Here is a 13146-nt window from a genome sequence, read left to right on the forward strand (position 1 = left end):
AGCAATTTGAAGAGCTTAGGGTTCGGTTCAGGTGTTTTGGAGGAAGGACGTGGGGGGAAAAAATAACTTGGGGTAAAAAAACCAAACCAAGATCATTGCAAGAAGCTGGCACCAGGCATCTCTCAGTGGATGGAAAGCGCTGGATGATGGAGATGCTTCTGTCTCCTGTGCTTTGCATCCCAGATGTCCCGTGAGCCCGCCTGCTCCTCGCTGCTCCCACCCGGGGGCTCCGGCAGCGGGAAGGGAGTGTTAACACCCTTAGGCAGCATTCGGGGCTCATTTTGTGTGAGAAATTTGGAACGGGCTACTGTTACCCTGGGAAGACCTGGGGAAGGCGCTTGTAAAATTGTTGTTGAAAACAGAATGAGTTCAGTTTTACACAAGATGGTTAAAAATAAGGTTTACCTTTAATTTTTCTCATTCATCTTTTTCAAATGGATAAAATGAGAAAAACGTTCTTGTGTGCCACCTCTTCCATCAGGTGCACAAGCGCTGCCGTCGGTGTCTTCAACAGCATTAGTTTTTGTCTTCAATATAATGCTGTCGTGCCATTTTTTAAAGACGAGCGTGTGAGTGTCTGATCTTCTAATAGTGAATTCGTACGATCTGCCAGGCTGCAGGTCCTGGACTATACACGTGTTGGAGGTGACCTCCTGAATCCTGCCGTATCCCACTTCTGTCTGACTCCCGTCTGTCAGTAACGTAAAGCGCAGTTCACACTGTTCAAGGTGTGACTCTTGATTTTCGGTAAACCACTTGAGCTTGGCCCAGTTCTTGTGTGCAAATGATTCTTTTCGATCAAAAATCAGTGGCATCTTTGTACAGAGAGAAAGCCTAACATTGGGGAGTCTGGTACCCCTAAGATCTGCGTGTGACATCAACCGGTGCTTGACGTAGAGCTTTCCTGGCACTTGCAAGGAAAGGAGAGTTTCCAGAAATTCGGAGAGCTTGGACAGTTTCCAAGTAACCAAGTCCCAGCGGGAGAGGAAAGTTATCATGTCACAGGTCTCGACGTAAGAGCTCAGCTCCTCCCGACCGCGTTCCAGCTGTTCTAACAGCTCGGTTAGCAGTGACAGCTGGATTTCAGTCTGGCTTTTTCCCACCTTCTTCATCCTCTGGAATTGGTAGGGGTCTATTAGCTGCAAGATGTCGGCGCGATGCATCACGTGGTTCTGGTCTCTCACGTTCGTGTATTTGGGCTCGATCTCCAAGTAGAAGTAAGACTTCTTCAGAAGCTCAACCTTGTTCCGGTGGTGCTGGAGGCGCTGGAGGCTCAGGTCGGAGTGCAGGAACTGCAGAACAAAGCTTCTCCTTTCCAAGTACCTCTCCCAGCCGGCATCGTCTTGCTGTTCTTCGCTGTGCGCAGTACGCCCCGAACTGGTTTCAAACTCATTCAAAATCATAGCCATGATTCCAAAGCTCGGTTGCTGTGTAAGAAAGCAGCAATAATAACATTAAGAACCAAAGGAAAAGCAGCTGTGAGACTGTGACTCTTCTCTCTTAATTAAAGCTTAGCTTATAAATTTATAGATGGGGAAGAACTGCTAGACGAGATGTAGTTCCAGAGGAATTTTCCTTTACAGTTGTATGGTTTCTCGTGTTTTGTATAGTCTACTTTTATACATTCCAACTGGTCTCCTGCTACCCCCCCTTGAGAGGTTCTACCTCTGCTTAATAGATTCACTGTCAGGAACTATGCTCTGATATAGGGAGAAATTTTGGCAGAATATCTTATTATCTGCCGTTTCATTCTAATTAGATGCCTTTGTACTCCTGTAAGCAATTTCTTTCCATTCTTCTACATCTCTGGAGATGTCTATTTTTCTCTCTTTGTAATCTGCCAGGCTGTTGAGGTTTGAGACCCATCTTCTAAGCTGGTTCCTACAGCTACATAATCACCTTGGTGATTCAAATTAACCCTCTGCCCCTCAGCGGGCGGGTACGCAGCGGCAGAGCCCGCGGTACGCCGAGTGCCACGCCACGCCAGCTTTCGAGAGGAATGCTAGCGTTTTTCCTTGCACCTCTGCCTTCAACAGTGGACTGACAGTCACAGCCTGACAATATTTTCAGGGATGTACGGCTTTCCCTTCCTTTGGTTTTAATTTACATCACCTCGGCCCATGACACCCACTTGCTCTCTTGTAGAAGAACGCTGTTAGTCTAGAACAATGTACGGTAAGAGAATGACACCCATTAAGGCCCCCGTGAACAGATAACGGTTTGCCGGCAAGAAGGTGTTTAGGTAGCGGCCCTTTGCGACGCCGTATCGGCTCTCTGTCTTAGTTTCAGCGGTTTCATTTACTGGCGAAGCCGTGCCCTGGCTGGCGGTGCCTGCTGCGCCAAGGTGGAAGGTGTTTCTCTGTTGTGCTTTAGCCCGAGTACCTGTGCTCCCACAGCTCAGGTACCATGAACAGAAATTAGCTAAATAAATGCCCGTGTCCCTGTTGTCGGTGATATTGGAATGAGAACCCAGCTTGACGTGGAGAACGTGGCTTTCACAAGCTGAACAGGCTTGATTTGAAAAAGAAATAACGACGGAATTCTGAAAGTAAGGCTTTGTGACCCCACTCCGGCTGCGACGGTACGCGCTAGCACCAGGTAACCTTCCTCATTCTATGTCATTTTCTGGTTATAATTATTTAAGTTCTCGTAGTATCTAACTGGGATATTTTAATTCTTCCATGTCTTGCAGAAGCTAGATGGTGATATCTAGTTGACAAAGCAATTTTTCTCAGCCTCCTTTTCCCTAAATCCGTAACAGAACTAATAACGCTTCCTCGTAGGAATTTCAAGCGTTTGTAAACCTTTCAGCTGCCTGGCCCCTTGCTGCACTACGATTTATACTAATCCACTCATTCACAGCAGCTTTTTTTCCCAAGAGAGCTGTCAACTTAACAAAACAAGCTGTATTTCCTTTTCACTTTTTTCTTTCCTCAAAAATAAACCCCTCGACCAAAGCAGTGCCAGTTGCTGGCATCCCCGTACGCGTGCAATGGGGACAACCCATGCACCAGGCTACCTTACCCCGCTTTCAGAGCGGTTTGGCTCCCTGGAGCAGTTTGTTTGCCCACAGACAGAGCTGTGATTGCCCTTGTTTTCCCTTTCTGGTTTTATATCCCTTTTTTTCTCGCCAGGAACGGCTGCGTTCCCAGTACCGCCGCGATGTTTGCAGCCTGGGAGGCTGCAGTTGCACAAGCCGGGGGCTGCCCGGCCCCGGGCTCAGCCAGGCCAGGGCTTGGGGGGTGGAAGGGGGCACCCAGGGGTGCCGGAGCCACCCCAGCGTCCCCGCGGCTCCAGCCCAGCCCCTCACCCCGGGGCAGCCGCCTCCTCACGCCGCCCCGTACGAGCCCTGGCCCCTCCGGCAAGGCCCATCCCGGGAAGGCCCCGGCCTGCCTTCCCCTGCCCCGCTGCGCCCCGGCCCCACCTTCCCAGGCCCCGGGGAGCTCCGTCCAGCGGCCCCGGCCCAGCCCGGCTCTACCGGTGGCCCGGCCCGGCCGCCCGCAGCCCTGCAGGCCGCGGCCGTTGCCATGGCGACGCATTGTGGCGTGCGGGGCCGGGATTGGGACCGGGGCCGGGACCGGGGCCGGGGCTGGGACCGGGGCCGGGGGGTCCCTGCCCGCCCCCGCCCAGCCCCGGGGAGCCGCGGGCAAACCACCCGTGGACGAGGCTCCAGCGTCTCGGGCGGCCGCGGGCGCTGTTCCCTCTCCCCGCAGCCGGTTTCCACCACCCCGTCGCGGCCCGGCTGGCGGGGCCCAGCCCCCGCACCCGCCGCCTTCGCCCCCGCAAGCCTCTGCTCTTCACCGTGGTGCTTTGTGCTCTTGGCGGCGGTGGTTTGTACCCCAATTGTCCACGGGACCGGAGGCCCCAAAACCATTTGTACCTTCCCCTCCGTAAATCTCAGCGATCCGCTTCTCAGCCGCCCTCCGCTCCCTGGGGAAACGTGGTTCCTTGGGTCCCTGCGGCTTCGGTGACGCCGGCCGGCCCCGAGGGGAGATGGCCGCCTGTGCGGGGAGAGGAGCGCGGCCGCGCTCTCCTCTGCCTGTTTCATGAACGGCGTCCGATTTTATACCGAAAGCGGTGACTCGGGTCCCTGCGGCGAGCCGGCACACAATGGCCGGTTGTTGCAGGGGCAGCGTGATGCATCCCCGGTGCCGGGCACGGGGCGAGGGGTCAGCGCGATCCTTGGGCTGGGCATCATGCGCTTCGGGGGGCGAGAGGGCTCCGTCCCCCGCCCCGGGGCCGGGCGCCCATGGTTTCCCATGGAGGGCACGGAGAAGAGCAGAGGGGCCGAGGGCTCTGTGCTTCCCCCGAACAGGCACGGTGGGGCTGTCAGAGTGCTAAGTTGACGAAAAGATCATTTTCTGAGGACTGCGGGGTTTGTGGTCATTGGAGAAGGCAAAATGTGATTTCCAACGCTTTGCTTCCCTGTGTGTGACGTTCCCATTGCTCCTCCAGCGTTTTGCCTCCGCTCCACGGAGCTGGGCAGCCGCCTCAGTGTTTTATGAGCCCTAGCTCCAAGGCCAAGGAGCCCAACTGAGCTGCTTCACTGCGGGCTGGTTTAAAGCTCTCTCATCCCTGCAGAGCCCAGACCTCAGCAGTGAACTGCGGGGACACGGCCTCGAGCCACGAGCCCCTGCAGGCAGGGATGACGTGGCTAAAGCAGGGCAGCCAGAAGAGGGTTGCTGACTGCGTCCGCGCCAGCTGAGAGCACGGCGTAACGAGCGCGGCACTGAGCAGAAAAGCTGGCTCCGTCCTGGGAAGCCCTGAGGTCTAAGTGGCACCCTGCGAGGCGCCCTCGGTGCCGCGCCGTGCCGGCGCGGCTGCCCTGTTTCTCACACCGCAGGCACGGCGGCGGTTTCGAGTCGCCTGGCGTAGCTACGCCTCCGCCTCCGGGGCTGGTGAATCCGCACAGCCCCGGCTGCTCCCAACAACTGCGCTGTTTGTTGTAACGTTTCTGGGAGAAGGATTGTGAATGACCCGGCCCTGAATTCCTGAGCATTAGGACATCGTGGGTACCCCACTGCTGCTCCGCCTGGGACCTGCTCTGCGCCCAGCGTGGGGCGGGCCTGCGATACCCACAGCTACGCCTTGGCTTTCCTCTTTGCTGCTTTGCAGATGTTGATATTCGCCCAGGAAAGCAGAGGTGGTGCTGGGGTGCTATCGGGATCCGCTGGCCTTTACGGCGTGCTGTGGGGTGGGGGGGTGTTCGCTTTTCGAGGGTGAATCGTGCAGTCTTCGCATCTGAGGCCAGGCCCACGCCAGTGCTTTGCTCTCTGCAGTGAGACGGAGGCTGTCGCACCCAGCATCAGGAGTTTTGTTAACTTAAACACGTAATCCTTATTAAAGAGATGCATTGAAACGGGATATAAACTGCTCCATTAAGCGCAGCACAGTTCCTTTTGGGTGGGAAGGGATTTTCCTGCTCTGCTTTGCTGCGGGACCCGACTGGCCAGGCAGCTGTGGTGCTGCGGAGAAGAGGCTCCTCTGGTTCATGGTGGCAAGGTCAATACCACGACCGGTGCATTCATCAGCAGGCTGGAGAGGCGTCCTGCGTCTGAAGGTGCCTTCATACTCCCTGTGATTAAATCTTTGGGTCAGGGCTTAGCCTTAATGCCGTCTTGTACGCTTAGCTGGTGCATCGCTCCTAAGCTTTTTTAATTGAATGATAGGCAAGATCCATAACACCAGCCCTGAGCCTCTGCTTGAACATCAAGGGAGGAGGCGAGCTGTCATTTTAAGAAATCAATGCGTCTTCTCAAGGCAGATGGAGCTTACCGTTTCATTTCACAGCTGCCAAGAGATTAACTATACAATTGTCAGGTGTGATTCTCTAACAGACAAGGAAGATAACAAATATGAGTGAAAGAAGGTTGACAGCCTTGCTTGGGGCTAGCGGAGATCAGTATTTGGTACCAACGCCGGGTTTCTGCAGGAAATGACTGTTCAGGCTCACATCATGGATCCCAATCCCGTCGCTCGGGCTGTGTGTGCTGTGAACCGGGCCTGTCCTTTTCCCTCAGCCTCGGTGGTCCAAGGGCTTACAGACACGAGAGTTGTCCTGGGGAGGCCCAGCTCACCTCGCCTCCCGGCCCAGCCACGGCCCGTGCCCGATGCCAGGGAGGAATTTAAAGCAAGGCTCGCACCCTGTGGCCATTTCCCTTGGCACCCTCCCATCCCATGATTTCTGACGATGCGGGGGTGCCTTTGTGTTTAATAGCTCTCGGCGGAGAGCACGGCTGCCTGCGAGCTGGCAAGGGCTGGGCTGTTCAGGGCGTTCTCGGCACTGGTGAGGCCGCCCCTCGAGTGCTGTGCTCAGCGCTGGGCCCCTCACCCCAAGGCGGCCATGGAGGGGCTGGAGCGTGGCCAGAGCAGGGCAGCGAGGCTGGGGCAGGGGCTGGAGCCCAAGGCTGGGGAGGAGCGGCTGGGGGAGCTGGGGGGGCTCAGCCTGGAGAAGAGGAGGCTGAGGGGAGCCCTCATCGCTCTCTGCAACTGCCTGAAAGGAGGCTGGAGCCGGGGGGGGTCGGTCTCTGCTCCCTAGTAACGAGTGATAGGATGAGAGGGAACGGCCTCAAGCTGCGCCAGGGCAGGTTTGGGTTGGATACTGGGAAAAACTTCTTCACTGAGAGGGTGGTCAAGCACTGGGACAGGCTGCCCAGGGAAGCGGTTGAGCCTCCATCCCTGGGGGTATTTAAAGAACAGATAGACGTGGTGCTCGAGGACATGGTATAGATGGACTTGGCAGTGATAGGTTAACGGTTGGACTCGATGATCTTAAGGGTCTTTTCCAACCTTGACGATTCTATGATTCTATGATTCCTGCACCCCAGCACCGACCTGGCGAAGGGGGAAGCCGAAGACGAAAGCATTGCACAGCTGAGCTGAGCGCAGCGGCTGAGCTTCTCGGGCGGCGCGGGTGAAGTCCCGGGCTTAGCAAGCTGTGCTGCTCACGGTGGCAGGGTTAGGACCTCACCCGAGCCCCTTCTGTGAGCGCAGCGCCGTGCACGGTTGGGTTTGTTGCTGGAGCTGTGCAGAGACTTTTGCACTGAGCTTGCTCGTACTTCTCACCGTTATAAAAGCTAACCGTCATCCCAATGGAGCATGGAAAAACCCTTTGGCTGCCCTATCCAGAAGAGCTGGCCAAGCCACTGTCTTGATTTTAGGAACATGAGCATAAACCTGCTTATAGTCTGCAGCTGAAATGTGACCGTTTGCAGTAGCATTGCGTCAGGGATCAATTCAGCTATAGGATTTCATAGCACTCTATAAATCTTTATGAGTTAATACAGATACAATGGTGTTTTTGAAAAAAATCAAGCACTATGTACCCCTTTTCTCCCCTCTCTCACCAGCTGAGCTGTCTCTGTAGTGGAGCTGACAGCCGTTGTCTGCCACATTTGTCATTCTGCCCTGTCCTCCTGCCCACAGCATCAAACTGAAGAACTTGTTAGTCCTGCCTTTGAGATCAAGATATAAGCAGACAATTGATTTTCCTCCCTCTTCTTATTAGTGGGCTCTGACACTTAATAAAACATGTATTTCCACTCTCGGGGTAAGCAAACCACCCAGATAGTGCCTGTCAGAGAGAGCGGGGAGCGGGGATTCATCTGTATGGAAAATCAATAGGTGAAACAGAGAAATTGGCAGAACCCAAATTAAAAGTCGCTGGCAATTTCTGTCATCATATTTCATGTCCACTGCATTTCTGAAGGAGTAATTTGCTGCAGAGGAGGCCAGCACAGGGCGAGGGAGGAGGACGGACCTGGTGCCTGCTTCTTCCTCTGCTGCTTCCAGGTGGGACCTCACGGGTGAAGGTGGGCGTCGGGTTTGGAGCAGCTCGGTGATCCCTGTCCCGGGGCCGCGGGGCTGTTCACCCAGACCTCGCTGCCGGAGGTTGTGTCCCCACGGCCGCTGCTGGCAGCGCTGTCATGGAAGTGTCCCCACGTCCCCAGCTCCTCCAGCGTTCCTGGCTGCGTCCCTGCATCCCAGGACGGCACCCGTAACTGCTGGCGATTGCCTGGCCCCACGGGAGCGGGACCTTTGGAGCAGAGCTGCCCATCGGCTGGCTGCACTGAGCTGCTTCAAATCCCATCACCACACGGGTGTGACTGATTTACTCCCTGCTTGCTCCCAGTTTCACTGGTGCCTCATATACCTGAAATATACGTTCCAGATATATCCCAAATCTAAATCGTCGCCGCACATCAGGGAACTCGCTTTCCTCGTCAGGCTGTGATTCAGAAGGCTCGCTTTGAGAAGGAAGAGGTTTTCTAAGGAACCTGGCGGGGGAAACTGCTGTTCTGGGATGCAAAAGCCCCAGCTGGACCAGGCCAGGAAGGAGTTAATTGCATCCCAGATGCAGCAATTATCTCCAGCTCATTACACCCACTAATGGCACCCTGGGAGGGAGCCCCCCCCTGCCTGGACCTGCTGGAGTTTGGGGTAGCTGTTTGCCTAGAAAGCCAAGAAATTTGTGGGTTTGGAGGCTGTTTTGGGGCAAAAATCTTCCCTGGTCTGTGCCCAGCCCTGAGCTCTGCTACGTGCAGGGCTGAGGGCCTGGGGTCTCCTCCGGTGAGGGAGCCTTTACCCGTTAGCTCTCCTTCCCTCCCCTGCTGTGTCTTTGGTGGTTGGACAGCCCGGACAAGTCTTGGCACCCAAGGGGAGTCCTAGGACGGACAGAACGGACAGACCCTCCATTCTCCGGCAGCCGTACCCAGAGCCGCATGCGGGATGTGAGAGGTGAGAGCTCGTCTGAGCTGCAGGCTGCAGCAGGGGTTGGTTTACCGGTGATCCAGCTCAGGAAGAGGGAGCAGGTTCACGGAAGCTCATTTATCTTGCTGGAAGCTCATCAAAAGCCCGTTCGGATAGCCTTGTGCTGCGCCGCGCTTTGCAAGACAGATGTCCTTGAGCGTAAGTTCAAGGCAGGCTGTCGTGTCCCAGATCCCACGAGACGGCCCTTGCCGGCAGGCTCATCCGAGCAGCGAGCGTGCATCCCCCCCTTTCGCAGGAAAACTTCCCAAGGGGGTCACGTTTGCTTGGATGTGGGGCAGAGAGCGAAGATGGGAAAAGGGAAACTTGCTGAGCCTCCAGCCTTGTCCCCTGGTTGTCACCTGCAGTCCGTCCCCGCTCGGGGCTGCGGCTGGCAGGGAGCACGGTCAGGCTAACATCAGGATGCAGAATTCCCAGGGAGCCGGGCGTCCGCCCTCCCCGGGGCATGGGACGCGAAAGCAGCTCCAAGGCTCAAGCATTCGTCCCGCTGGGAACATGGTGACCAGCACCATGGAGAAGCAGGCAGAGCACGGCCGGCAGAGCGGGAGCCTGCGTCCTGCGATTTACCGCCTGGCTGGCGCGCTCGCCTGCAGTGCCAACGTGCCGGGTAAATCAGCCCGAAGCGTTCGTTCCCACAGCAGCCCCTAAGCAAGGGGGGCTGCAAGCCCCCAGGGCACGAGCAAGGCAGGGGCATTTATTTCTTGCCATTGAAGGCTCGGAGAACATTTGTCCGTGTTCCCAAACATAGGGCCCAGATTTGGGGCGTTTCTGTGGTAGAAGGAGGAATGGAGGCTCGTGGTAAGATAACAACCTGCCTGGGTTTGTAGAAGAGGGGAGGTCAACCAGTTTAGTGCCCCAGAAGGCTTTTCGGAGTGGGAACGAGCATTAAACTGGGAGCAACTGCGGGGTTGGATCCTTGCAGAGGGAGCAGAGTTGGAGCTCGGAGCAGTGTGCCGCTGGGTCAGGCTTTGCTGTTGCTGCTCGCAGGGATGCTCACCCCGGGGGCCTCATCCAGCCCTGACGCTGGGGTCCGTGTGGTTGATCCGTGGGGGCTGGCGGGGCCGCAACGCGTGGCTGGAGCAGGGGGGTTGCTCTGGGAATACTGACAGCCCCCGGCGCGGCAGCAGGACAGCAAGGGTGAAGTCATGCCCGTGGCAGCTCATCCATCTCTACCGCTTGCAGGCTGATCCCGGGGGAAGCGCAGGCTTTGGCAGCTCTAAGTGGGGCTGGAGGCGGATGCAATTCTGGAGAACAAGATTCCCTTGCGAAACCTGTAAAAAAAAAAAAAAAAAAAAAAAATTAAAGTTCTTGGCTGAGAAGCTTGTTTAAAGACCTTATCTCTGGCAGAGGAAATAAGGTCTTCATTCCCGCCCTTGCTGCTTGCCTCCCAGCCGGTCTGGGTCCCCAGAGAAGCGCAGACCGTTAACTCTGCCAGGGACGGAGCTGGAGGCCAGAAGTGGCTTTTGTTTGTGGAACTGAGACTGACCTGAAGCGGCTCTGGGCGAAGCTGCTGCCTCTGCCTGCGCGGGGTGGGCGCCCTGCGCCCTGTGCGGCTCCGCAGCTGTGTGTTTGAGGCAGAGAGCAGGCAAAAAACCCAGATTTGGCTTTCTGACTTGGCCATCTTTCTTTTCTGAAGCCTTGGTTGGATTCAGGAGGTGGTTCAGGTGATGGTGCCCCCCCCGCTCTGTGCCCCGGGCGCCCCAGGCAGGGCTGGCGTCCCTGGGGCTGCCTGGGGTTTCTGCAGGAGGAAGGACGGGGTGGCCATGGCCGTCCCACGCACACTGCGGGGCTGCGCTGCTCCTGTCCGAGCTGGTGCAGGAGAGCTGCTGGGATGCTGTGCGCAAGGGGATAAAAGGTATTTAATAAGTGACAGCTTGATGCCATCCACAGCAGAGCACCGGGGCTGGGCTGTCCCTGCGCCGAGGACCCCCGTGGCCGTCCTGCGGCCGAAGAGGGGGACAGAGGGTGAGGAGGGTCCGCCCTTGCGGCGCGGCGGCCGGTGGGGTGAGCAGAGCCCCCGCTCACCAGCGCGCCGGTTTTCGTACCCTCGCGTTTCATCGTCACCTCCACCCGCACGAAGCGCCGCGTCTGAGTCATCTCCCCCGGCTGAGTGGAGTGTGTGGGCTTACCGCAGCTTTAGCTGTTCATCCTCGGCTTTGCTGGAGCCTGACACGGGGTAAAGTAGAGCTATTCATCAACGTGGCGATGAGGCAGATGTGTCCTGGACCAATAAAACAGGCCTCGCTCTCCTCCCACCAGCTCGAGCAGCTGGTGTCCCCGTGGGCCAGCGAGGACTGCTTAAGTGGCTGCTGCTTGAGGAGCTCAAGAGATCTTAAAAGAAATATGGACTGATGTTTGGCACTGAAGGACTTAGTGCTCTAGCTGTAAAACGCAGCGCCAGAGCCTCTGTGGAGAGGAGGCTCTTGAAAAATGTTCCTACCATGTGTCAAAGCAGGGAGAGGGAGAGCGAAGCTGGTGGCAGCGTCTTGCCACGGCTCTCTGACATTGAATCCCCCAGAGGTGCGGTTGGTGCTTGCCCAGCTGGCACCCGGGACCGTGTCCGGCCTCGTGGCCATGGTGGCCACCATGGGTTTCCTTGCCTATCCCACCCTCGCCCTGCTGCCTGGCTGTGGCCTTTGCCACGTGCCCTCTCGCCCCGCACGTGCCCTCGCCCGGTCCCAGGGAGCGGCAGGGCAGGCGAGGGCTGGGGCTGGGGTACTTTTGTCAGCTATCAAGCAATTGAAGCGTCTTCGTGGAGCTGAGCAGCCCTCTTTGCATACAAAATAGCAGGTCCCCAGAGAGCAAATCCAGCGTGAAACATTTCTGCTGGTGACTGACACCAACCTCTCTCTGTTAATGATGTTAAAAGCTTTTCGGCTGTCGGCTGTGCCGTGCGGTCACCTGCCCTTACCGGGTTCTTGCCTGCAGCATGGTGGCACACGTGCGAGCTGACCCGGGCTCCCACCCCAAGCTCCTGCTGGATCTCGTCTTCATCACGTTTGCAGGGGCCGAGCTAAGGAGAGCTGGGGGCCGTGGGAGCGCACGGAGCATGTTCTGGGTCCGGTCACAGCCAAGTGCGCGGTGCCATGAACGTCATCTCCTCTCCCGCATCCGGCGGGATGCTGGTGATCCGGACCCAGACCCTGTGAGTGAGCCCCCCCTGCGGCAATGGTGCAAGCAGCCCCGCTCACCCCGTGAGCACCGAGGCGGTGACCACGCAGCGGCAGCAGTGGCACAGCCGCTCTCCGCAGCTGCACTCGTCACCGGGACGGGGACAACCTCAGGGCTTGTCCTGCACCCGCTGCCAGTGCGACCCGGGCCGACCCTGCCCATTCCCTGCCTGCAGGCAGGATGCTCTGGGCAGGACTGGGGGCGATGTTTGAGCACCCGGGGTTGCCCTCGCAGCGGGTGCCACGCAGTCGATGCCCCCCAGCCCCAAGATGACCCAGCTGGAAGCTGCGGGGCTGGGGGAAACGCGGCTTGGGCCCCTCCCCGCTTGCTGGTGAGCAGGGCAGCCGCGGCCCCTCGGCATCGCTGCAGCCAGGGCCGACCAGCCCCGCTGCAGCCGAAAGCACCCATTTTAGGGCCCTGTCGGCAGCAATTAGGGAGCACAATGCTGATGGCCACGGGGCAGGAGCCCACGGCCGGCGGTGCTGGGGCTGCCGGGGAGGGAGCCGGAGGGGGGCACTGGCCACCGAGCACGTCCGAGCACGGGTGCTGCGGCCGCCCCGGGTCACCCAAGGCTGCGGGGCCGTTACGCAAGGGCTGGCGAGCGGCAGTGCATGGCCCCACGTGCCAGGAGGCCCTGTGGCCCTCGCCGGCTCGGGGTGGCCCCAAGCTACTCGACACCCGGGAAATCGCTGGCTGCCATTCCCTGCTCAATGGAAAACTTCTCGTTGCTGCAGGCTGCGGCTCAGCCTCGCTGCGCTTTTCCTATCATGGATGTCAGCTCTGGGACCGGGGGTCCCGGCTGCTATGCACCGACTTGGTCTGTGCCTCTGGGATTTGGGGCAGAGGATCTGCGCAAAGGGAGAAAATATTTGTGGCTACTAAAGCGGCAATTCCGCAGGGCATTTTCCTTGCTGGATTTGCAGCCGCCTCTGGAGCGGGTGGCCGGCTGGGTGAGAGGCTGCTTGGCCTCTTCGGCTCCCGAACCGCGGGGCTGCCGGGGAAGGGGCAGGCAGCGTGCCGGCAGGGGCTGAGCTCGTCTGCCCCGCTAATCGCCATGGCCTACTTGGTGTCTGCAGCGAGAACGGGGCTAATCCTAATCCGAGGTGAGGATAAACGGCCACGGGTGCCGTGTGCCAGGGAGCCACGTTCTGGTTGGCACCGGCCGCCGTGCCTTGGTTTAGTGCCCTAAGCCCCCGGGGTCAGGCCAGG

At 58.0% G+C, this 13146-nt stretch overlaps 1 protein-coding gene across 1 annotated transcript; it reads right to left on the bottom strand.

Moving 5' to 3' along the window:
* Positions 1–407: 407 nt before the first annotated feature.
* Positions 408–13143, bottom strand: FNDC11 (fibronectin type III domain containing 11). The gene is made up of 4 exons (XM_087750324.1): positions 11678–13143; positions 10253–11097; positions 3881–10037; positions 408–1427 (listed from the first exon to the last, which is right to left on the bottom strand). The coding sequence occupies exons 3-4, from the start codon at positions 4046–4048 to the stop codon at positions 408–410; spliced, it is 1188 nt and encodes a 395-aa protein (XP_087606450.1). The 5' UTR covers positions 4049–10037; positions 10253–11097; positions 11678–13143.
* Between the last annotated feature and the right edge of the window lie 3 nt (positions 13144–13146).

Source organism: Nipponia nippon, unplaced genomic scaffold, assembly GCF_047370975.1.
Source record: "Nipponia nippon isolate SJK-2023a ecotype South Korea unplaced genomic scaffold, ASM4737097v1 scaffold_13, whole genome shotgun sequence".
NCBI lineage: Eukaryota > Metazoa > Chordata > Aves > Pelecaniformes > Threskiornithidae > Nipponia > Nipponia nippon.

Coding starts and splice junctions, on each gene's coding strand:
- FNDC11 (XM_087750324.1), bottom strand. CDS start 4,048: ATGAAACAGGCAGAGGAGAGCGCGGCCGCGCTCCTCTCCCCGCACAGG. Junction 1,428..3,880: donor TGAGATTTACGGAGGGGAAG/GTACAAATGGTT, acceptor TTTCTTACACAG/CAACCGAGCTTTGGAATCAT.